Source organism: Nematolebias whitei, chromosome 20 (genome assembly GCF_014905685.2).
Source record: "Nematolebias whitei isolate Nwh7 chromosome 20, NemWhi1, whole genome shotgun sequence".
NCBI classification, from domain to species: domain Eukaryota; kingdom Metazoa; phylum Chordata; class Actinopteri; order Cyprinodontiformes; family Rivulidae; genus Nematolebias; species Nematolebias whitei.
This window is the reverse complement of record NC_056517.1, coordinates 29,685,943-29,711,420: the sequence shown is the minus strand read 5'-3', so window position 1 is coordinate 29,711,420 and position 25,478 is coordinate 29,685,943. Positions and strand designations below refer to the sequence as shown.

The window sequence follows — 25,478 nt, the reverse complement described above, 5'->3', positions numbered from 1 at the left end:
AACGGGTTTTAAATTAATGGATACTTCGTCTACTTTAAATTAGAAAACATGTCCTTAAAGAAAGATTTAAGATTTTGGTAACAAAAATTAAAGGATTTTTGACCAAAAAAAGCTTAAAAAATATGCTAACAATGCTCAGTTTAAATTCTAGAAATCTGCATTCATTTATTATTATTATTATTTTTCATTGTTTTGTTGTTTTTTCACCTCAGTCCAGCTCCTCTGGGTCCAGACCAGGTACTGCTACGAGGCGCTCAGCTCAGGAACACACAATGGGTTCTGGGAATTGTCGTCTACACTGGCCATGACTCCAAACTTATGCAGGTATAGCTCTTGTCTGAAGACAATAAATTTTATATTAAAAAAAAAAGTAAGTTCTGGATTTAAATGTCTTCGAAAAAGGCCTTTCGAGCTGAGTTTTATGTCATCATTACCTTTATTTAAGACTTTCATACATCCAAACTAAAGAGTGTCAAATCTATGCACATGCTGTTCTGATTTCTTGCACATTGTTCTGCTAAAAATAACATTTTACTGTAATGTATGCAATTTGTCTGATTTAAAAAATGATTGACTCAGTAAAACAGAAATAGATAATTTGTTGCTGGACTTTTCCTCTCTGTATAAAAACACCTGTTTTTATTTTTATTTTTTGACTCGTCCATTTTTCAGAACTCTACAAAGGCACCACTGAAGCGCTCTAATGTGGAGCGGGTGACCAACATGCAGATCCTGGTTCTGTTCGGGATCCTGCTGGTTATGGCGCTGGTCAGCTCTGTGGGCGCAGCCATCTGGAACAGAGAGCACACAGATGAAGCCTGTTGGTACCTGTCCAGGGCAGGTGAGAGCACAGACACAAAATACTTCATGACGGGTGGATTCAGTTTTGTCACGGCGAGGAATCTCACGGATACTAATTGAGGACATTTCTCGTGATATCAGGGGACATCTCCACCAACTTTGCATATAACCTGCTGACATTTATCATCCTCTACAACAACCTGATCCCCATCAGTCTTCTGGTCACTTTGGAGGTGGTGAAATTCACACAGGCCCTCTTCATCAACTGGGTACAAATCTTTATTTTAACATGTCTTCTCATATAAGCATTATTTGTATAAGGAATAAATATTTTTAAGGATCGTGTTTGCTTGTCTTCAGGACGTGGAGATGTATTACGCGGAGACAGACACACCAGCCATGGCTCGAACATCTAATCTCAACGAAGAACTGGGCCAGGTCAGTTCTTCTGAATAATGAATGCATAATGACCATTGCATGTTAATACAAGACTAATAAAACATGGTATGTTTTCTGACTTTTCCAGGTGAAATACCTCTTTTCTGACAAGACAGGCACTCTCACCTGTAACATCATGCACTTTAAGAAGTGTACCATTGCAGGGATCACATATGGGTCAGTCATTTTTTGTTTAAATACCTCTAAAGCATCTCTGTATTAATGAAATAAGAACTCTGATTGCTTTTAAATGCATGTCTGCAGTCCATTTCTAAACCTTGTAACAAAGTCTTAATCACAACTTACTCATTTAACTTCCTGCTAATCAAAGAAACTGATCAAATAATTTTGAACTTATTCCATTTGCATTTCTACCTGAACTGTACCTGCAGCCACTTCCCTGATCTTGACTGTGATCGTTCAATGGAGGACTTCAGGTTAGCGATCTTCTTTCCTGTCCTCCATCTTTCCCCTTCTGGTGTGGTTTCTTTTTTTTCTGCTTTGTGCATTTTCTAAATTAATTGAATGTGTGCAGGCTTTCAACAAAGAGTTTATAATTGTTGTCCCCCCCCCCCCCCACTCGTTAAGTGAAATGACATTTTTGTCTTTCAGTAATCTGCCGTCCAGCAGTCATAACTCCACAGAGTTTGACGACCCGACCCTCATTCAGAACATAGAAAAGAACCATGTGGGTGAACCATTTTAGCTAAAGTTTTAATGTTTCAGAATGTGCTAATATTGCAGTTTAAATCTTTCAACTTCTCTGTATGCTTCCAGCCTACATCGCCACAGATCTGCGAGTTCCTGACGATGATGGCAGTGTGTCACACGGTCGTACCAGAGAGGGAGGATAACCAGATCATCTACCAAGCATCATCACCTGATGAAGGAGCGCTGGTCAAAGCTGCTAAAGGACTTGGTTTTGTTTTCACTGCTAGGACCCCTGATTCTGTCATCATTGACGCTGTAAGTGTGTAAAATTTGTCTAAATTTCTCTGTTTAAGGTGGTTGATTTTTATTTTTTGCTGTGTTTCAGAGAGGAAAAGAGATGAGCTATGAGCTGCTGAATGTGCTTGAGTTTTCCAGGTAATCCTTCCTGTATTGTTAGCTCCATAATTTTAAATAAGTCGTGGCTTAAGTCGTGTCTTGAAGCTAGAATTACTTTTTCTTTCACAGTAACCGCAAGCGTATGTCTGTGGTGGTCAGGACGCCCAGCGGGAAGCTGCGGCTTTACTGCAAAGGAGCTGTACGTTTACGTCGTTGTCACCATCAGTCCTAAATCTCGTCACAAATTGTTGATATAATGTAGAATGTCTTTTCTTTTTCAGGATAATGTTATTTTTGAACGTCTGCACGAAACCTCTCAATACAAAGAAATAACTGTTGCTCATCTGGAGCAGTTCGCTACTGAAGGTAAAACCCAAGAGTGGGAAGGAGCTGTGTGGGGTTCATTTCTGTTGATTTCTTTCTAAATCAATTTATTTTGGACATATTTTGTCTTGCTTTTAATCTTTTTTTATGAACATGGATAGAAAATGGAACTTTAATTTCAGCGTGTTTCTTCAGGGGTCTATTTTCCTCGTTGGTCTCAGTTTAAAAAGTTGTGTGTCTGCAGGCTTTTTGTGATGTATTGAGTCGTTGATGCACCCTTTAACTTATTTTTTTCTTTTCTGAAACTCTTTAAAATACTCACGCCCTTGTCAAAAATCCTTCAGAGTGTGAAGGCAATCTTTAATTTATTTAATAATCTAGTAATTTTTTTCTACATAATCTAATGTGCAAATCTATTTTGTAAATGGTACACAGACTGTACTTATATAGCACCTTTCTATTTTATCAAGATACTCAAAGCTCTTTACACTATCTGTGCCCTCATTTATCCATTCATTCAGCACTCTTAATATATCTTTACAAAAAATAATCAGAGCTTTATCACATTCCTACACCGATGGGACACACATCAGAGGCAATGAGGGGTTCAGTGTCTTGCCCAGGGACACTTCAGCATCTGACTGCTGGTGGAATCGAACCCACAGCTCTCGCATTGGAGGACGACTGCTCTAACCACTCAGCCACAGCCACCCCAATTACAATACACACAGTTTTGTATTGTAACTTTGCACAGTTCTAATAATAAAGACAAAGACAGGGTTAAGTTAAATTTTATTGTTTACTACCTTGTAAATAAAACACTATCTGCTCCGTACCTTCAGTTATTTATTCATATTTTTAATTATTTACTTCATCTATTCACTCAGGTCTGAGGACACTCTGTTTTGCGTATGTGGACCTGGAAGAAGGCGCCTACCAGGAGTGGTTGAAAGAGTACAGCCGTGTCAGCATTGAACTCAAAGACCGTGCTCAAAAACTAGAAGAGATATATGAAATACTGGAAAAGGTAAAAATAATATTAATGATCGCTGTATCTGGCTGATATTTTTAAGTGACACGTTAAATATTAAACTTCTGCATGTCTTAAAATATCTCTGTTTTAGATTTTTGGTGATGTCTTTTTATTTTATTTTATTTTTTGTGGGGCCTTTTTTTAAATATACATTTATTTGTATTTGATGCATCTTTTAAAAAGAGCAACAAACTGCTTTGGTTGCCAGCTGGGGGCAGAGTTGCACCATTGAGTCCCTCTACATCCTTGGATTGCAAAGCAAAGTTAAAATAACCTTTTTTTCAAATGATTTGTTTAGTTTTTTTTCTTTTACCATACCTGATTTATGCTTGGTGAACGTCCTTGTTGGTAATATATGTAGTTAAAAAGTAAATGTTAGTGCATTCTGTAGAGCTGAAATTATATATAAAATAAAACTTGAAAGAAGGAGTTGAAGTGAGAAAAGTATGTGAGGAGGAGAGCTCTGACTGGGAGACCACAAGGGTAATTACCTGCACCAGTCTGCCAAAAGCCCCATAAAACTGGAGTCAACAACACAGTTGTGTTAACTTGTGTGTCTGTGTGGGAGTCTAATGAGGTCACACATGCATTTAAATGCTGAACAAATTAAAGCAAGCAGGGGGAAAAGGTAATGGCTTACTTTTTGGCATGACGAAACAGAGCTAGTACAGAGGTCTAAACTGAGCTGCTTTTCCGTCTGAACCGAGCCCTCTGGCATCGCTCACATCCTTAAATTAGATATGTCTAATGGAAGGGTGCTCACAAACAATAAAAGAAAGGGGTAGCTGGCTAACTTCATTAGATTTTTATTTATTTATTTAAAAAAGAAACATTATGTTGTACTTTCCTCAAATAATCACGCTTTCTTTGTCCCACCAACAGAATTTAATGCTGCTGGGCGCCACAGCCATAGAGGACCGTCTCCAGGCTGGCGTCCCAGACACGATTGCCACTCTGATGAGAGCCGACATTAAGATCTGGGTCCTTACAGGAGACAAGCAAGAGACTGCCATCAACATAGGTGAGATGGGGGGGGGGGGGGGGGAATACTATGACTATGATTTTTTTTAAGTGTAAAAAGGTGTAAAAAAGTTAGTGATGCTTTCAAAGGATTCTTGGAGGAGAAAGCTGTCACTGTTCGTTTAAAAAGTCCGACATATCAGGGGATTGCAGTGACATGTGTTTGGTTTCTTGGCAGCTGTGAAAAAAGACTATGGGCAGGTGTCAAGGTGTCCAGGTTTCTAAAAGAAAAACTTGAGCTGACGCTTGTCACGCTAAATTAAAGTCAAAAACCCTCAGAGACTGTACTTTACTGATCGTCTTGTTTTGAACATGCCTGAGAGCAAAGTGACGTCCAGAGTTTCCACAAGTTGCATTTTTTTTGTGTTAAATTTCAACTTTGCATCACAGTCTCATATCCAGATCCATGTTGTCCCTCAGGTTACTCCTGTCGTCTGGTGACACACGGCATGTCCCTCATTATCGTCAACGAAGACTCCCTTGATGTGAGTGTCCCTCTCCTTTTTTTTCCTCCTCTTCTTTGTTTTAAACTCGGGGACTTTGTGCGAGCGTTCTCGAGGGAGGAAGTTCTGTGGTGGGGTCTTCAGCAGTTTACCGTGAGAACCAGGGTGTGGTCTGCAGCCAGATTGGTGGGTGTGGCTCTTTGTGTGTTCACAGGTGCAGGTAATTAAAGTCTCTGATGTCCCCCCCCGCACCCTCCTTTCGGAGAATAGTACAGTTTCATGCTGTCACTGATCTATGTCGCTCCTGGTCGGATCTATTTCTAGTTAAATGCCAGCAGTTTGTACGTATCATATGCGTTCATGTTACTATTTAGATCAAGAACTGAGTCTTTCCTTGTCTGTAAATTTAATTTTCTTAATTCTTTTAGCCTCACTTATGCATTCTTTGTATTTAGGTTTCATGTGTGACCAATTGGCCAAGACGGCTTCATTGCTGTCATGTGTTTCCTTGCACACAATTTCTAAGAAAGTCCCAGCGTGTTCATGTTTCTGCATTTATTATGTGAAAGTTGGGGATTATATCTTCCTAGATATAAAATACAACCCTGTCTATAATTGTGTGTGAACATAGGTTTGTGGACCCTAAGTGTGTGTTAACAGTAAAAGGACAGACGTCTGTGCTCATTTCTCAGCTGGTGGGCGTCTCGGACTGAGAGCTTGTGAAGTATTAGTCTGCAGCGTGATCCTGTTATATGGTCAACAGGGGATCTAATTTTAAGTGTAAACTTATTTCAACTTGGTTGTAATTATACAATTAGCTGAACACCTTTACCCCATCATTATTTCTGACTCTTGCCTCACTCTGATAAATGGGCCTCACTCTGATAAATGGGCTACTTGAGAAATTTTGCACTTTCATGCTTATTAAAGATAACGCCTCAAGGTTTCCAGACTTTGAGCTGCTGGTCAAAATCCAGACATGGGGCACAAATGGAAATTCAAATTAGGTTAGGCTGGGTGAATATTAAACTTTAAGGCAATTAGGACACTTAAGATCTAAAGTTCTCCATACAGTCAGCACAAATATGTGAAAGAAAATGCTGTTAACGTTGTAATCTGATCAATCCTAATATGATTAGCAATTTTGTAGTCTGCTTTGTTTGATTGAATGCAGTTCAAGGTTAGCTGTCTGTAATGTTGTTGACTTGAAAAGCAGACGTTTTGGCCTGAATAGACGATAAACGGCAAATGCAGAGGTTAAATACAGGCGCTGGCCATAAAATTAGAATATCTTGAAAAAGTTGCTTTATTTCAGTAATTCCATTCAAGAAGTGAAACTTGTATATTATATTCATTCATTACACACAGACTGATATTTTTCAAAAGTTTATCTATTTTAATGTTGATGATTATAACTGACAACTCATGAAAACCCCAAATTCAATATCTCAGAAAATTAGAATATTACTTAAGACCAATTAAAAAAAAAGGATTTTTAGAAATGTTGACAAACTGAAAATTATGAACATAAAAAATATGAGCATGTACAGGATTCAATACTTAGTTGGGACTCGTTTTGCCTGGATTACTGCAGCAATGCGGCGTGGCATGGAGTTGATCAGTCCGAGCACTGCTCAGGTGTTATGAGAGCCCAGGTTGCTTTGATAGTGACCTTCAGCTCTTCTGAATTGTTGGGTCTGATGTATCACATCTTCCTCTTCACAATACCCCATAGATTTTCTATGGGGTTAAGGTCAGACTAGTTTGCTGGCCAATTAAGAACAGGGATACCATGGTCCTCAAACCAGGTACTGGTAGCTTTGGAACTGTGTGCAGGTGCCAAGTCCTGTTGGGAAATGAAATCTGTATCTCCATAAAGTTGGTCAGCAGCAGGAAGCATGAAGTGCTCTAAAACTTCCTGGTAGACGGCTGCGTTGACCTTGGACCTTAGAAAACACAGTGGACCAACACCAGTAGATGACATGGTACCCCAAACCATCACTGACTGTGGAAACTTGACACTAGAACTCAAGCAATGTGGATTCTGTTCCTCTCTTCTCTTCCTCCAGACTTTGGAACATTGATTTCCAAAGGAAATGCAAAATTTACTTTCATCAGAGAACATTACTTTGGACCACTCGGTAGCAGTCCAGTCGTTTTTGTCTTTAGCCCAGGCGAGACGCTTCTGATGCTGTCTCTTGTTCAAGAGTGGCTTGACACAAGGAATGCAGCAGCTGAAACCCATGTCTTGCATACGTCTGTGCGTGATGGTTCTTGAAGTACTGACTCCAGCTGCAGTCCACTCTTTGTGTATCTCCCCCACATTTTGGAATGGGTTTTGTTTCACCATCCTCTCCAGGGTGTGGTTATCCCTATTGCTTGTACACTTTTTTCTACCACATTGTTTCCTTCCCTTCACTTCTCTATTAATGTGCTTGGACACAGAGCTCTGTGAACAGCCAGCCTCTTTAACAATTACCTTTTGTGTCTTGCCCTCCTTGTGCAAGGTGTCAATGGTCGTATTTTGGACAACTGTCAAGTCAGCAGTCTTCCCCATGATTGTGTAGCCTACAGAACTAGACTGAGAGACCATTTAAAGGCCTTTGCAGGTGTTTGGAGTTAGATGATTAAAGTGTGACACCAGGTGTCTTCAATATTAAAACTTTTCACAATATTCTCATTTTCTGAGATACTGAATTTGGGTTTTTTATTAGTTTTGAGTTATAATAGTCAACATTAAAATAAATATACATTTGAAATATATCAGTCTGTGTGTACTGAATGAATATAATATACAAGTTTCACTTTTTGAATGGAATTACTGAAATAAATCAACTTTTTCATGATATTCTAATTTTATGACCAGCACCTGCATGTTGCTGCTGATCTGTTTCAATGTTGATGTGTTCATGCGTGCACATCTGCTCACAGACTCATGTTCATGTTTGTGCTGATGTTCAATGTTTTATGTTATGAGTGCTTAGTGTATATTTAGTTGATGTTTTTCTTAGTTCATATCTTAGATGTTATTACTGTTTTTCTTAGACATTTTATTGTTGGATGTAACTGGGACCCCGTGTACATAATTTCGCTCCACCACATGTACCACATGAGGTGCGAATGACAATAAAGAAACTCTGACTCTGACTGTATACACCATCATTGACTCGAAAGCAAGTCAGACAAATTCCTGAGTATCTTTTGCTCCAGCGTGTGAGAAAAGAAAAGTTTCTAATCCATCTCAAACTGTTTTCAGACAAGAATAAAAACATGTTGAACGGCCGAGTGACTTTATATGAAGTGTTGCAGCTGAGCGGCGCTGTCTAAAGACGACAGAATAAACACAAGACTGTGGGAAGAGTCGCTGAGCAGCACAGGAAAACGCAGCTTACTCCCAGGAAAGCTGATAACAGTTGGATGACATTCATGACACAACAACGAAGGGTCATGAGTGGATTCTCGTGTGTGCGATCTCATTAACGCCTGCTGCCAAAAGGCAAAAACAGACGGTAGTGTTTCTGCCTCTGTGCGGTTGTCATGAATATTTAGACTTATTTTAATGGAACTTTCAGGAAACAATCATCGGATGTGCATCTACAAATAATGAACTTCAAGATGGCCACCGAAACTAACTGACCCTTAAATTAAACTTAAAGTTTGTAACAGCAGAAATAAACACACATGTGGAGCCTCTCATGCTTTCCTATCAGGACCACTTCAGAGAGCTATGGTTGTGTGTGATGTAGATGAAAGCCATGCCATCTTCAGTTCGACACTTATCTAAGGATCACTTAAAATAGCTCACACCAGGTTGTCTTCTTTACGCATGTGGACCCGTTTGAAAGTCCAACCTGCACATGAGTGAAAACAGAAGCTGCTTATCAGAATCTCTCCTCAGGTTTGACCTTTTGCTCCCATTTGTATCAGGCACTGTAGCATAGCTGGTAATGTTTTCAGCTTGTCATTGTGCGTTTTGGTGAGATCAAGCACAGATTCAGACGTGGAGACTTCTGTTGTGGGTTTGTGTGTGGACGGATTTTGTCATCAGGACACAACTGAAGAAGTCAGACAGGGGTGCAGTAAAATATTTATCATTTTGAGTTTGAACTTTTATTTGAACCAGTCAAAGTGTAGGGATTGTTCCTGGATGTGTTGCTCCTCTCTGTTGTCATTATTTTAATACATGCAGTCCCCTCCTTTCTCCTCGCACTACTGCCTTCACATCTGTCGGCAACAGTGTCTGCGCTCAGGAAGCGACCACACACCCCGTGTGCTGTATGACAGGGAAAACATGCCCCAAACAGAGACTTAAGAAGAGCAAAAACGAGGAACAAAATATGTGTTTATCTTGGTGGAAACACAAGAGTGGGCTTGTGAATAAAGCAGGGGGAGTGTTTATGTTGGAGATGGACAATCTGCAAAGAGACGGGAGGATTTGGCGGATCCATTTTAGGTCGATGGATAAGTGGTAATTCGATATCTTTTTGGCGCTCGGTCGCACCAAAACAAACCCGGAGAGCAGTCTCCTGGGTAAAACGCTTTGCAACCACCGAAGATGTGACGAGCGCCATCTGTCACCTTCAGGTCACACACAGACTAGCAGAAACCTGCTCCGTCGTCTTCCTTGTTGAAATGAGCCAACAAATGTAACATCTGAGCTGAAACCTGCTGACTGTTTACTCAGGATGAAGCGGCACGCGGTTCCTCGGATCAGACCGATGGTTCAGAACAGTCGTCATTCGACTTTCCCACAGTCACCCAGTCCTTGCCACGCTGCCCGCAGTACAACTCTTAAGCAAACAGCGCTTTTCTTCAGCTCATTAATCATTTTTATGGCAAACACACGCATGTATCGCTCCAGCTTGTGTGTGTTGTTCTCCTCACAACCTGTGTGTGCGTTTGTGTGAGGATTTCTGGCCCAGGATGCATAGGATGTGGCTGTTTGTACAGATGGGCTGTTTGATAATCAAACTGTGTATGAAATCTCACTGGTGACAGAATCTGCACTGTTAACACGAGCACGTCTTTCTCCACCTTCTTTTCACTCAACAGCTCCCTTTGTGAGCCGTTTCCTGTCTGGTTAACACTTGTTCCCTTCTGTCTGTCTGCATTTTTCTGTACCTACTCACCTTAATCTTATTTTGTATCGTTTGCTATATTCTGGTGTTTAGATTTTGGAGTGGGTGAACTGGATAGGATTAACATTTGGCTTTCCCCATCATCACTGTGTTGTAGTGACAGACACTTTGGACCAAAAAAATGGGATTGCCGCTCTTGGCAGATGTTTTAGTTAATTTATTTTTAAGAAAAAATATATGTAGAACTCAAATATTTCAAATGAAACGGAAAATTCTTGCTTTGGAAGACTACATTTTAATTTTACCACCGATGGCTCCCTCTTTGATTCTTTTACTTAACAAGCAACACCATACAAACATATTCGTTTTAGTAACGCTGAGATTTATTTATTTTTATTTTATTTTTTACCTTTGTTGATGCTTGTTCATAAATAAATCTTAATTATTTTTAGCTGATTTTCATAGTTAGGTCATAAAAGTTGACACCTGTTTTTCCTGCCCTCTTTTGAAAGTTTTTTTTTTTAAGTATTTTATTGTCAGTTTTGTCTCAATGTTTTGATATATTTTTGGACAACCTGTTGGCATCCTTTAATTTTTTTTTTGTTTAAGCTTGGTCAAAAGTTGAAACGAAGCTTTAAACTTTTGTCTTATTGGTCATAATTTAATATATTTTGTCTTTACAACTTTTTTTTTGTCTGTTTTAGATGTGTTTTTAATTCAGAATGCTCAAAAGTAACATTTAAACACATTTTGAGGATTTTTTTTTCTTTAAAAAATATACACACAGTTAAATGTACGTCCACTATATATAGTGGTCCCATTTACCAGTATTATTTATTAATTTTTATTGTTAGACTTATCAAAAGAAAATGGTGTGTTTGTTTTGCTATATATATTTTTTTGTTTTAAATTTGGAAATAGTGCTTCATCTAACTAGGTCCATGCTGCACCTATTTTGTGAACCAAATATAAACTTGAAAACAATTCCCGCTCAAAACAGTGTGTGCATGAGTTCTTGAAAGGTTTCCGCTTCCATAAAGACCAAATGCATATGAAAAATAAACATTTAGTTTGCAATCTAAAAGGTCTGCTAATGAAATCATTCAGTTTTGCAGGTTGTGCCATTAAAGAATAAAGCGTTTTTCCCATTATGGTTTCCAAAAATAGAAGGGAATTTGGCGTGAGCAACAACAACAAAAAAAATTCTCGTCAGTTTTCCTTTCTAAATGTATTAACAGATCACAAAGGACCATTGTGAGCTTTTTCTCAAGTTCAAACAGCGTTTCTTTTCTCGGGCATGTGGTTTCGTCTGGGCTCGGTGTGTGGCAAGTGGCTGACATTTGGCTGCAGAACTAACCAGCATTCATACCTTTTAGTTACCTTTTAAATCCCTTTGGCTCTATGCATGCTTATCCTGGTTATTATCCTGGGTTATCTTAACTGCCGCTCACGTTTTGTCTGAACCTGCTGCGGCAAGTTGCAGTTCAGTATTAGGACATAATGGCAAGTTGATGAGACTGTCGGGCTGTTTATGCATGCTATAATACATTAACAACCACACTAATAATTAGGATATTGGTGCATCTGCCTACGTGAATTATACTGAAACGTGTTTGACATCAGGAACTGTCTTCAAGCTACACAAAATTAAAATTAGTGCTAAAAAGCTTGTAAAATTGTGCAACTTGTCGCTTGTACTTTTTATGATGCCACTTTTTGAAAAGGTTAAGACTTGCAGCATTTCGTTAATGCACACACATCCTCCCAAATGTTTAAATGCCAAAAAATGCATCCGAGTCTCTTTGAATTTTGAAAGTCTGACAACCTGTAATCATCTTTAATCCTTTCATTATGTTTTTGTTTTCTTTTGTCCTTGTTTTGGGGGCGGGGGGTGAATGCAAACAGGAATTCCGGCATTCAAAGAAAAACACACAGCCTCAGGCTGAAAAAACAAGAGCGAGGAATTTTTGGGGGAAGAGGAGGGACACTTGTGAGCTTATAGGGTATGCACGTGTGCATCAGCGGCTTTGTTCACATGACCCGTGTTCCATGCATGAATCCGTGAGCGTGCATGCGTGCGCTTGTCTTGCTCATGCTGCGAAAGATGACCTGTGTGTGGGTCACTGGACACTCCAAGGTCAGACGCCTGCCAATAAACCACCAAGAGGACGAGTAGATACTTTATGATGTTATGTCTAATATTTGTTCTTATAAAAGCTTTTAATGTGTTTTAGTTGTTAACTGTGTGTACTCTTAACTTACACAAGCAATTACTGAAAGAAAGAAAACACAAATAATATATATATATATTTTAATTTGCTTGAATTTTTTAAAATTGAAAATATTACTATGTTTATAATAAAATAAAAAAATGAAATTGAAAAACATTAATTTTTTTCTTATACTTTCTGTCACTAGAAATTCAAAAATGCTGTTCTAGATTAATGGTCAGTGATATTTGAACACATAAAATCCATCTGAAAATGACAGAATATCCCATTTTTAGGCCAGATTATACTGTCGTTCTTTAACCTTTTTTTTTTCCTCCTCACTCTCAATTTGTTGTTAGAACTGATCGGTTCATTATTTTATAATTTTATTCAATTCAGTTTATTTAGCGCCAAGTCACAACAGTCATCTAAGGGCACTGTACAAAAACATTCTCATACATAAAAATCCAATTAGTAAAAGTTATCCATCCAAGGAAGCAGCAGATTGAGTTGAATCTTCACTTTGTCACAATCTCCCATCCTGAGCAAGCACAAAGGCAACAGTAGAAAGGAAAAACTCCCTTTTAACAGGAAGAAACCTCCAGCAGTACCAGGCTCAGGACAAGTGGACATCTGCTTTGACTGGCTGGGGTTTGAGAGAACAGGAAGTAGAAACAAACAAACACAGAATGACGGGTCCAGGTGTACTTCCTATAAGAAGAAAGACAAAAAACACATGTTAAGATATAAATAATTATAAATACAAACGAGTAGAGTAGAGCAAGTAAAGACAGCAGCAGAGTGAGGATGTGTAGTCAATTTGTCTTCCAGCAGTATAAGCCTATAGCAGCGTAACTAAAGGATAGCTCAGGAAACCAAAGTCGATTCCAACTATAGAATTTATTAAAAAAGAAAGACTTGACGCCTGTCCTTGAAAGTAGACATGGTGTCAGCCTCACAGACAGAAACTGTAAGTTGGTTCCACAAGAGAGGAGCCTGATAGCTGAAAGAATTTCCTCCCATTCTGCTTTTGGAAACTCTAGGTACCACAAGTAAACCTGAAGTCTGAGAGCAAAGTGCTCTGTGAGGAAAATATGGAACAATAAGATCTGTAATATAAGATGGAGCGAAACTGTTGAGAGCTTTGTATGTTTTCTAGTAATATTTTGAATTCTGTTCTGAATTTACCAGGGCGCCAATGGAGAGAAGCTAAAACTGGAGAGATATGATCTCTCCCACCAGCTCTCATTTAAACTCTGGCAGCAGCATTTTGGATCAGCTGAAGACTCTTTAAAGAAGTTTTTGGACACTCAGATAGTCAACAATTACAATAGTCTAACCTAGGCATGACAAATACATGAACCAGTTTTTCCGCATCATTTTTGGACAAAATGTTTCTAATTTTAGTGATCTTATGCAGGTGGAAGAAGGCAACACTAGTAACTTTTTTTAAATGTGGGTGTTAAAAGGCATGTCCTGATCAAAAATAACCAATGTTTTTTTTTAGAACTGGAAGTCAAATAGTACTACTATAATATAATGCTTCCAGAGAAAATGAAAGGCTTGGATTAAAGCAAGTCAAAAGATGCTCATAACTACTGTAAATGTATAATTACAGTTTGATTATAAGTAATAAACTATTACAGCTTTATTTACACTTGTCCCCTGCTTGTATATAGCCTCCTAAACTGCCTGTGATACCCCTGATCTAATGTTTAAACATCCTACAGATTTATAAGACGCCAACTTTGACTTTTGTGCACTTGTTAATAGGCCTGTCGCAATAAACAAATCAATTAATCGCATGATAAATGAAAATTATCTACCTCATTTTCATTTATCGGCTTTATCGTTTCTTCGTGTCTCTCTCTTTCTACTGAAGACACTGGATGACAAAAGGTTCAACTCCGGTGCTCTTCACTGACCCCTCCCTTTCTCTTTAAAATCTGTTTTAACCATTCAAAATCACGTTTTTGGATCATTAAAAGCAGCAATGCTGAGAGGCTAAGCTACAAGCTAAGCAAACATGCTGACCTAGGGAGAAAACCTCCGACTTGTCGAAGCTCCAAAATTCACGGTTGAAACCCGTGCCTTCGTTTAAAAAGTTGTTTTTCTCTGAAAAAATAAGCTGAGAACTTGTTTACTGATTTTTTTTAATTTTTATTAAAAGCTTTATGTGACTAATGCTATGCTAAAGAGCTCAAACCACACAGAGCATCGGCCATTTTGAGAACCGAAAAAAAAAGAGTCTGCCCATGTCACGTCAAGGAGCCTTCCTCCCATTTTTCTTAGAGACGCGCTGCTCGCTCCCTCACTATCCATCCTTCAGTTCAAATGGTCGTATCCTGCCATCCAGTGGTTAAAAAAGCTACTACATACAAAGATTAACCGTTTCTTCTTAAATTTGACAATAATTACTAACTATTGTCAAATTTCAAACATTATCATTTATCGCAATAATTTCTGAGACAATTAATCGCCCAGTAAAATTTATCGCGACAGGCCTACTTGGTAAAAACCTAGCACATTGAAGATGTGCTAAAAAATAGTATAAATTAGCCACTTAGCTGTAGTGCATTTATGAACCATAAAAATTTTTTTTATTGTTGAATACCTGATCTACTGGTCACTGAAATTTCCTGAGTGATCAGCGCTGCCCTAAAAGCCACTTTTGACTTGCTTTAATCCAAGTTTGCCCTTCTAATTGTCGTGTTCTCTTTAATCATCTAATTGTGTTTGCAGTCATAAAGATTTGCAAGATTAGACACAAAGTAAATAAGAATTTCAGGCAGTGGGAATAACAAAAAAAATCAGGTGTGTGTTTGTTGGGGAAGAAGGAAGGTGGTGGTTAGGTTCGTAGCGTGCCTGCTTCTCCACATGGAATTCATTACATCCCTGCTGGATGTTTGTTTTTTCTATTAATCCCTTTTCCTCCATTATCATGAGCTCCGTGAAAACAGCCCTAAACTACTGCCCTGCAGATGAGCTGGCATTTCTAAACACACACTTTCCTGTTCCGTATGATCCATTTCACCCATCCACATCATTAGCTTAGCACATTTATCTTGTCTTTGTTTTTCTTTCTCCTTCTATGTCCCATTGCAGCACATGAAGGAAACATTTGAGATTTTACAGCCTGATTAAACGTGCCTTCAGGATGGAACAGCAACAGCATGCTGCGATGATGTCTACAACAACTGTAGACTTTATATTGGCATTCCTAATTGTTTAGCGATACACGGAAGCAAATTGTTTCCCCCAGATGAAAGCAAATCGTGAGCATGTGTCTCCCATTTACCGCCAGCGGATTTTGACCTTTCATCAACTGGTGTTTTGATATCCGGGAATTATTTCACTACTTATATCCCAACAAAAAACAGAAAATCTAAAAATGTGTTCACTTGAAATGTTCATATTTGTTTAGATTAGATTTTAGGCTAATAAATCCAGTTAGCAGTGAGATGTATGTTTGGAGGTTATATTTTCTTAAACGCGCTGTGTTTTTGTCTTCTTGCAGGCCACTCGTGCCTCGCTCACAGCTCACTGTTCAAACCTGGGCGACTCCCTGAGAAAAGAAAATGACCTTGCACTGATCATCGACGGCCAAACTCTGAAATACGCCCTGTCCTTCGAACTCCGCCAGGTCTTCCTCGACTTGGCGTTGTCCTGCAAAGCTGTCATCTGCTGCCGGTAGAGAAAGAATCATTCATCCACACACACAAATAAAACCCTTTGCTGTTGTCTTAGCCTTTAATTGTAGCTTATCTGATCAGGCGTCATTCCCGTTCGTCTGTAATACCTCTGAAAATTCATACAGGAAAATAAAAAAGGAAAAAAATTTTTGAGAGTAAGATTAGGCCTGTCACAATAAACAATAAATCAATTATTCGCATGATAAATGAAAATTATCAACCTCATTTTCATTTATTGACTTTATCGTTTCTTCTTGTCTCTGTCTTTCTACTGAAGACACTGGATGACAAAGTGCTCTTCACTGACCCCTCCCTTTCTCTTTTCTGTTTAAAATCTGTTTTAACCATTCAAAATCGCGTTTTTGGATCGTTAAAAGTAGCTAAGCTGAGAAGCTAAGCTCCGAGCTGAGCTAACAGGCCAACCCATCTTGTCGAAGTTCCAAAATTCACGGTTGAAACCCGTGCCTTTGTGTAAAAAGTTGTTTTTCTCTGCAAAAAGAAGCTGAGAACTTTACTGAATTATTTTTAAATTTTTATTAAAAGCTTTGTGTGAAAATTGCTATGCTATAGATCTCAAACCACACCGAGCTTCCGCCATTTTGAGAACCGAAGAAACAGCCCATATCACATCAAGGTGCCTCCCTCCCATGTTTTTTTTAAAGAGACGCTGCTCGCTCCCTCACTATCCATCCTTCGGTTCAAACAGTCTTATACTGCCATCCGGTGGTAAAAAAAATAAAGGTACTACATTCAAAACAAATTAACCAACATTTATTTTTAAATTTGACAATAATTACTAATTACTGTCAATTTTCAAACTATTATCGTTTATCGCAATAATTTCTGAGACAATTAATCGCCCAGCAAAATTTGTTATCGTGACAGGCCTAAGTAAGATGACACTTTGACAAGAATGTTAAGTACAAAAACAAGCAGCGATGTAAGCTTGTGGGAACACTCATGTGGATACTTTGTTTGTAATCCCCCTAATAAACCTAATAACACCTCAGGAAACTTATAAAAGGGAAACGTGCACACATTTAAAACAATGAACTGCACCACATACACCGTTTCTCTTTGTTGTGTGCATGATAATGAGAGAAAATGGAGTGAGGATGCTGTGTATAAAAATCCAAGTCTTGATTAAGTTTCTGCCTCTACCCCTGAATGGACCATTAGCGTCTATAGTCGTCAACATTTCCAATTTACTACAGTATGAAGCATCAACGCTCACCGCTTGTTCCCTTTTTATTCATGTTCCAAAAACACCCCTGGTTAGATTTTTAACAAATGAGTTTCCACATGTGTGTTTGTACTTGGGTGTGTGTTTGTGTTGTGAGGAAGATCGTAACAGTCTTTGGTGCATATCCGAGACACATCCGGACTCGGGCCTCACAGGCCCTGCGAACAGCCTCCAGCTTCCTCTTTACTGTCGTTTCTTCATGCGTCACACTCTCTCTTTTTCTTCTGTTTCTTTCTAGACAACTGAGCTTGAAATATTATTTTTGAAGTCTGATCATCGACAACACTGGAAATTGAGATTTTCCTTTTGATCACAGTTTAAGATCGTGTAAAATTTTAGCTTTCAGAGCAAATCCCTGTTTTTTATTTTAGTTTTATTTAAGCTCTGACCTGCTGATTCAGATTCTGACCAGTTCTGATTTCTGTCTAAAATCAAACAATATGTTTTATCTTAATTCTGGCTGAGTTGAAAATTTGACCACCGCAAACCATATAAAAGCATTTATAGTCTCTAAACGTTTATATTCTCCCAAATTACACCAGATTTCTTAGCATTTTCCCCTTGTTGCTATAAATATACAAAGATATTGCCTCAGTTTACTGGAAATAGTTATTGTTCCATTTTCTATTGAAAGTAATTTGGTTTATCACCTATATAAATAAGAATATAGCTCCTTAACCCTGTTTTTTCCCTTATATACACCTTAATACTTAAAAGTGCACCAAATAACTGAATAAAAACACTTCAGTAGTGAAGGTGGCATTGTAGCTCAGTTGGTAGAGCTGCCACCTGTCATCAAGAAGGATATCGGATCAAATCCCGGTCCGGGGGCCTTTCAGGGTGGAGTTTGCATGTTCTCTCCGTGCATGTGTGGATTTTCTCCGGGTACTCCGGTTTCCTCCCACAGACCAAAAACATGCATGTTAGGCTAAACGGTGACTTAAATTGTCCCTAGGTGTGAGTGAGAGAGTGAATGTTTGTCTCGTTTGTCTTTATGTGTCCCTGTGATGGACTGGCTACCTGTCCAGGGTGTCCCCCGTCTCTCACAGTGACTGCTGGATATGGACACCCGTGACCGCCGTGAACCGAAAAGGAAAATGCGGTTAAAGATAATGGATAGATAGATGCAGTAGTGTCCAACATGGAAGTAAACAAAATAAACTACTGGTAATCAGTTTACTGTAATTGTATGTAAGTATGTATGAATGTATGGCAATTTACAGCTTCATTATTGTTAAAAAAATAAAAAGAATCTTTGGTGTGTGCGTGTCTCATGGACCGGCTGAGTCAAGTGTACTCGTACGCCTGGGTTCCTGACTTCACTGTGCGTTTGTTTATAGGAGGACTTGGCGGCTGCTTATTTTTTGCTCAGTTCCTCCGTGAAGAGCTCTGGGAGCCTTTCATCTTCCCAGCTCCACTTTACACAATCCCAGACACTGTTGGCCATGTTTAGAGGGAGGGTAGAGTTAGAGATGAGGAGAGATTTGTGGTCGGAGGCCAAGAGACTCAGAAGCAGATGCCTTTATGCACACTTCAGATGCAGAAACAGGAAAAGCAAGGAGCAGTTCTCTGATCCCTTTCTTCCTTAATGACTGCAAAAGAAAAAAAGCTCTGGGGCTTTACCTCGCTTGTATCATGTGGTGATGGAAAGCGGACCATAAGAGGTGTCTATACTCCAAATGTAAATTAAACCTGTGATTTTTGCAAAAACCTGACTACCTCAAGCTGTATGTCCATCTCAACAATGACAGGATTGTACCTTCAGGTTCATAATTGTGGGTTGTGTTTTATTGTTTTTATGTAAAAATGAGGGCGAGGGGAGCCATTCGTATAATTTATAATTACATTTACTCATAAATCACCATATTGTGTTCCATTTGCATGTGATGGTTCAGGCAGCTGCTCATAATCTCATTTTATAATGTCATCATCACAGCGCAGACAGACAGGGAGGATATTTATTGTTTATGCTGGTTTCCAGGAATTAGACTAGCCCTTCTGAACATCACTCAGTGTCTTTCTGGGAAATATTTAAAGTCATTTCAGCACTTTAGGTCCTGTGTTGGTACCTAAATCATCATCACCTCATGCATCACTGAGCCTCAGGTAATTTAATCTGGGAAATGTAATATAAATATTTAATCTTTGGCTGTGGGTTAATGACCAGGTTGCAACCAATCATTAAAGCTTGAATATCAGACTTTTATGACTAGTCCTCTAAATTTTGATAATGTTTTCGAAATATGTAATCTCAGCGTTTTTACAGTTGCAAGTGCTTTGCTGTGGGAAGTTTATCTTACTTTTGTTGTTCAGCTTTCCTCCCAGTCCTGTATCATGTATCCCTCTTTTTTTCTTCTTTTTACAACATATCTGTTTTCACAGAACACTTTGCAGCTTACAATGACACGACTCAATCAGCCTTTGTGTCTTTACGTATGACTGACACTCAGAGGAAATACCTCCTGATATAAAGTTTGTTGTGAAAACGCTTTCAAAATGAGATCAGTCCACAATGCAACGTTTGGGAATTCAAACACAGTTCATAGGCCAAGATCTAGGCCTGTTGTGATAAACAATAACTCAATTAATCGCGTGATAAATGAAAATTATCAACCTCATTTTCCAACATTTTTCAGTCGGGTCATCTGGACAGTTTCTTTTTTGTGCTGCAACGTTTCGCCTTCGATCCGGAATTCTTCATCGGTCAAGGAAACGCACAACAAAACTGATTCTTCCCCCAACAGCTTACTCCAATGTGGAACAAACCAGTTCTGCTTGAGAAAAGATGGTCTCTTTGGTACGCCCCTCCTCCATTGCTGGCCCTCTTCCTTGTTGACAGTCTTGTCAAACTGTTTGAAAACAACAAAGTCCATGCTCAATAATCCAGGTATAAAATCCAACATTTTTCAGTCAGGTCGTCTGATGACCTGACTGAAAAAAGTTGGATTTTATACCTGGCTTATTGAGCATGGACTTTGTTGTTAACCTCATTTTCATTTATCGACTTTATCGTTTCTTCGTGTCTCTCTTTCTACTGGACACTGGATGACAAAAGGCTCAACTCCGGTACTCTTCACTTACCCATCCCTTTCTTTTTTCTTTAAAATTTGTTTTAACCGTCCAAAATCGTGTTTTTGGAAGCAGCTAAGCTACTCCATAGCATAGTCCATAGCATACTCCAGCTTTTTTACAGTTTTCATCCAAGTGCAAGCTGTGAACAAGCAAATGCTATTTAAACCTCAAGTCGAACAAAAGCTAAAAAATCTGAATTAACAGAGTTTGTGAGGTTGGAGCTTATTTAAAAGTATTTATCTGCAGGTGGAGCACAATGCAGTGTGACACTTCACCATCCTCCCTCAGTGGCCTTCAGGGAAGCATCTGTAATGGAGCCTCCTTTGGTCCTCCATTGTCAGTGAAGAGACCCAACCGGTTATTGAAAGAGTATCAGTGATACAGGTCAAGAGGGTGGAGTACCTCTGGAAGCTCCCTGAACACACAACACTCTTTGCAGTCATGCATAAATCCATGTAAACACAGATTTTCAGTAGAAATGTGCCAGTAGTGGGTTTTATCAAATGTTATTAGCAGAACAGTGACTCACTATTTTTTATTACTTTCGGAACTTTCTGCTGCAGTGGTGTTTGTCTGTCTGTCTACGTAATTTCTTTTCAGCTTTTTTATATTGGCTGATTATTAAATCCAAGAGAAAATGAGGAGAATTAAGGAAATTATTTTTAATTTCCTCCCAGAATGAGCAGCTGCATACTGTATATTCAGTGTCATGCACCCATTAAGTCATGTGCATCTGTTTCCTGCAGAGTGTCTCCGCTGCAGAAGTCAGAGATTGTGGATATGGTGAAGAAGCACGTGAAAGCTATCACCTTAGCAATAGGCGATGGAGCGAACGACGTAGGGATGATTCAGACAGCTCACGTTGGAGTGGGAATCAGCGGCAACGAGGGCATGCAGGCCACCAACTCCTCTGACTACTCCATTGCTCAGGTGGGTGCAGATGTAGCATGAAAACACAGAGCACAGGTATTTATTCATGTCCAGTGTTAGCCCAAGGTGTTTGAGGCTTTACGTGAGCACATAATAGGAGTACAGGGTTATTTGTCCACCCTGTTTTTAAGATTACTTTTCACTTATTCCTAGTCTTTACCCATAACTCAAGGAAACAAATGTAAAAAGATCATCAGAGGTCAGGGAAGTATTAAACTCTCTCAACAATTATTTAAAGTTTTCACAAGTAATTATAGAAATTCCCAACTTCTCAGCTGTTACTTGTCCCAGTTATCTTCTTTCATAAGTTTTTATTTTAATTTTCACAACTGTGTAATACTGCTGATTTGATTGATTGGTTGATTGATTCATTTCATTGATTGAAAGGTGAACTTAAGCACTTGTTTCAAATGTTGTCCTTACTGTGAGGGTTAAATGACTAGAAAAATTTTAAAGTTCTAAAGCTGCAAATATTAGGTGATCCTTTTTAGCATTTTAATCAAGGTTAATGTAATATTTTGTTCTGTACACTTTCTGTCAAAATCTTATTAAAATTGAACCTTAAAAACGATTGGGCAACCCATGAGTTATCTTTAAAGCATTTGTTTCCTGTCTCACATTGGGAACTCCCTCGGCGTGACCTCAACAGATGCTCCTATTACATTACACCAGCCAGTATTGGCTGGAAAAAGTCCTGTCGGTGTCCAGGAGGGCATGGTTCCTTCCCACATATATAGGGCTGTCACTGCACTGACGGTTCATTCAAAAACTTCTTCTCACAACGAACAGAAGTTTTCACCAGCTCTCTCTCTCTGTGTCTCTCTCTCTCTGTCTGTCTCTCTGTCTCTGTCTCTCTCTCTCTGTCTTTCTGTCTTTCTGTCTCTCTGTCTCGTCTCTCTCTCATCTCTCTCTTTCTTTCTTTCTCTCTCTCTCTCTTTCTTTCTCTCTCTCTGTCTCTCTCGTCTCTCTCTCGTCTCTCTCACAAAGCTTAGCTAAATTGTCTGTAGGCGTGTGTGCAAGCTCCGTCGCTGGTCGTTCTGAGTCAGCACAGCACCACGCAGAGTAAGTGTTCTTCGGTATCAATACCCCTAATAAAGCTGGAGCAATAACACCACCAGCCTGATCAAGAAAGCTCATCAGAGACTCTACTTTCTCAGATGGCTGAGACGAGCTGGTCTGGGAAGCTCAGTCCTCACCTACTTCTACAGGTGTGCAGTGGAGAGCATCCTGTGCTCCAGCATCAACATGTGGCATGGAGGCTACACAGCTGGAGAGAGAAAAGCTTTGCAGAGTGGTGAAGGCTGCACAGAAGTCTGTTGGAGTCAGTCTCCCCATCACAGACATCTACACCTCTAGATGCAGGAAGAGGGACACCTGCATCATGAAGGACCCCACTCACCCAGCACACACATTTTTTTCCCTGCTCCCCTCAAGAAGGAGGTTAAGGAGCATTAAGTGTAGAATGAAGAACAGCTTCTACTCTGAAGCTGTTAGTCTCATGAATCTCTGTGAAAAATCATATGTTGCTGCTCATCTGTTTCTTGTTGCTGCTGATCTGTTTCTTGTTGCCGTGTTTCATTTGTGCTCATCTGCTCACACAGACTCATGTTCGTGCTGCTGTTCAGCGTATTGTTTTTATGCTACTTGTGCTTAGTGTATTTTTATTAACTTTTTTTTATAGTTAATATCTTAGATCTTATTACTGTTTCTCTTTTACTTTTTAATATTTTTTTGGATGAAACTGGGACCCTGTGTACACAATTTTGTTCCACCACATGTACCACATGTGGTGTGTATGACAAATAAAGAACCTTGAATCCTTGAAATGGACTGTACTTAAATAGCGCTTTTCTATTTACTGGTAGTCAAGATACTCGAAGCGCTTTACACTACAGTACAATCTGTGCTCTCATATTCCTATTCATACAGCACTCTATATCTCTACAAAGATAATCTGAATGTGTGGACTAATCAGTGCTTTATCACATTCATACACTGATGGGACACACATCGGGGGCAATGAGGGGTTCAGTGTCTTGCCCAGGGACACATAAGCATGTGACTGCTGTTGGAATTGAACCCCCAACTCTTGCATTGGAGGATGACTTCTCTACTCACCCACAGCTGCCCATATATTATCAATACACCCATCTTGCACAAAGTTCTCTCTGGACAATACTTTGTTCCCAAACCCTGCTTTTGAGCCTAAAGTTTTGGAATCCTACTCTCTAATTGAGTTAGTGGCGTTCAGTCCCTCTTCTTTCTCCTCTGAGGAGAGGTTACACAAACTGTCCCCAGTACGCGCTTGACGCATCTACTTGGACGGGACGAAACCTGTCAGGAAAAGTGACCGTTTGTCTTCTGGGCTAAGAATCATTTTGAAAAGCCGGTAACAAAACAGCAGTTTTCTCACTAGATCACAGATGTGATTGCCCTAGCCTACAGTTCAAAAGGACTGCAGCCTCCCGAGGGCCTGCTTGCCCATTCTATAAGGGGCTTAAGCTCTTAATGGGCCCTGCATAAGGGGGTATCCCTTCAGGAGATTTGCACCGCAGCAAGCTGGGCTTCTCCTCACACGTTTGCTTGGATTTACAAATTTGATGCCACTGAATCATCAATGACTCATTCAGTACTCAGTGTTGCACTACGTGCACAGGAGCATTGGAGAAAAATTCTCTGAACAGCTGGCACATAATGTGAACTCAGCGGAGCAATACATGAGTCGGTACATTTTCAGAGTCAGTTTCTTTGTCATTCGCACAGTGGAACAAAATTATGTGCACAGGGTCCCAGTTATATCCCACAATAAAATGAAAAAGAAAAACAGTAATAAGATCTAAGATATGAACTAAGAAAATCGTCAACTAAAAATACAGTAAGCACAAGTAGCATAAAAACAATACACCGAACAGCAGCACGAACATGAGTCTGTGTGAGCAGATGATCACGCATGAACACATCAACATGAAACAGATCAGCAGCAACATGTGATTTTTCACAGTGATTATTCTGGTTAGAGATTCATGATTCTAACAGCCTCAGGGTAGAAGCTGTTCCTCAGTCTAGTTGTTTTACACTTAATGCTCCTTAACCTCCTTCCTGTGGGGAGCGGGGCAAAAAGTGTGTGCGCTGGGTGAGTGTGGTCCTTCATGATGCAGGTGGCCCTCTTCCTGCATCTAGAGGTGTAGATGTCTGTGATGGTGGGGAGACTGACTTCTGTGCAGCCTTCACCACTCTCTGCAAAGCTTTTCTTTCTGCAGCGTTCATCATTCCCAATGAAATACTGTCACTCATGCTATTCTGAGAACCGGGGGTTACGACAATAACCTAAAGATTTGAACCCTCAAGGACAGCTGAGCCAAATGTTTTTTTTTTGTTTGTTTTTTTTTAACTCATAGCCACAAAGCAGATCTAGCCTTCATAGGAAGCACATTTAATCACGATAATTAAAAAAAACATAAACAAGTTAGTTCTAGGTGCACAGGTTTAAAATGAAATTGGCACAAATTAGCCAAACTAAAAAATAAAAAAGATTGGGGGGGGGGGGGGGGGCTTAAAAAATGAAAAAAAAAAAATCCACCTTGAACTACCGCAATAGGTTCAAACTCATGGTGCCTCGGAGCTTTACAGTCTAAATATCAACATCTGTAAGTCTTAACTTACAAAAATAAATAAAATAGCTTGAAGTCAACCAAATGACTTATTTTACTGTAAAAATTAATGAAATCGATATCAAAGAAGTTGCCTTTTTCTCATCATGAAAGGAATGTTAGAAAGAGACCAAATGTGACTGTTACTTTATTTACACAAAATGATATCGAGTGCCCCGCACCCCCTGCCTCTAACAGATAAGCGTCTGCTTTTGTTTGTTTGTTTGTTTTACTGTTGGGCAGTTCTCCTACCTGGAGAAGCTTCTGTTGGTCCACGGGGCATGGAGCTACAACCGTGTCACAAAGTGCATCCTCTACTGCTTTTACAAGAATGTGGTCCTCTACATAATCGAGGTAAGTCACACCGTGTCTGTCTCGCAGAGCTAGATTAACAGAGACATTTTGCAGCTGTTTGTCGACAAGGCTGACAGTGACGGACGAGGTGACCCTCTGGTGCTTTCCTTTTTATGCACATATACACACACATATATATATAT

General features: G+C 39.4%; 1 protein-coding gene across 1 annotated transcript in view; it reads left to right on the top strand.

The window, feature by feature from the left end:
* The window catches only part of atp8a2 (ATPase phospholipid transporting 8A2), a 60,204-nt gene that overhangs the window by 18,222 nt on the left and 16,504 nt on the right, over positions 1–25,478 (top strand). The window contains exons 10-26 of the mRNA XM_037694484.1: positions 213–324; positions 673–841; positions 943–1,070; positions 1,162–1,239; positions 1,328–1,416; positions 1,632–1,676; positions 1,852–1,927; positions 2,017–2,205; positions 2,276–2,325; positions 2,416–2,485; positions 2,568–2,652; positions 3,498–3,637; positions 4,526–4,664; positions 5,084–5,148; positions 15,912–16,084; positions 21,148–21,331; positions 25,225–25,335. Coding sequence (XP_037550412.1) covers positions 213–324; positions 673–841; positions 943–1,070; positions 1,162–1,239; positions 1,328–1,416; positions 1,632–1,676; positions 1,852–1,927; positions 2,017–2,205; positions 2,276–2,325; positions 2,416–2,485; positions 2,568–2,652; positions 3,498–3,637; positions 4,526–4,664; positions 5,084–5,148; positions 15,912–16,084; positions 21,148–21,331; positions 25,225–25,335 — 1,903 coding nt within the window. The remainder of the gene's footprint in view (positions 1–212; positions 325–672; positions 842–942; positions 1,071–1,161; positions 1,240–1,327; positions 1,417–1,631; positions 1,677–1,851; positions 1,928–2,016; positions 2,206–2,275; positions 2,326–2,415; positions 2,486–2,567; positions 2,653–3,497; positions 3,638–4,525; positions 4,665–5,083; positions 5,149–15,911; positions 16,085–21,147; positions 21,332–25,224; positions 25,336–25,478) is intronic.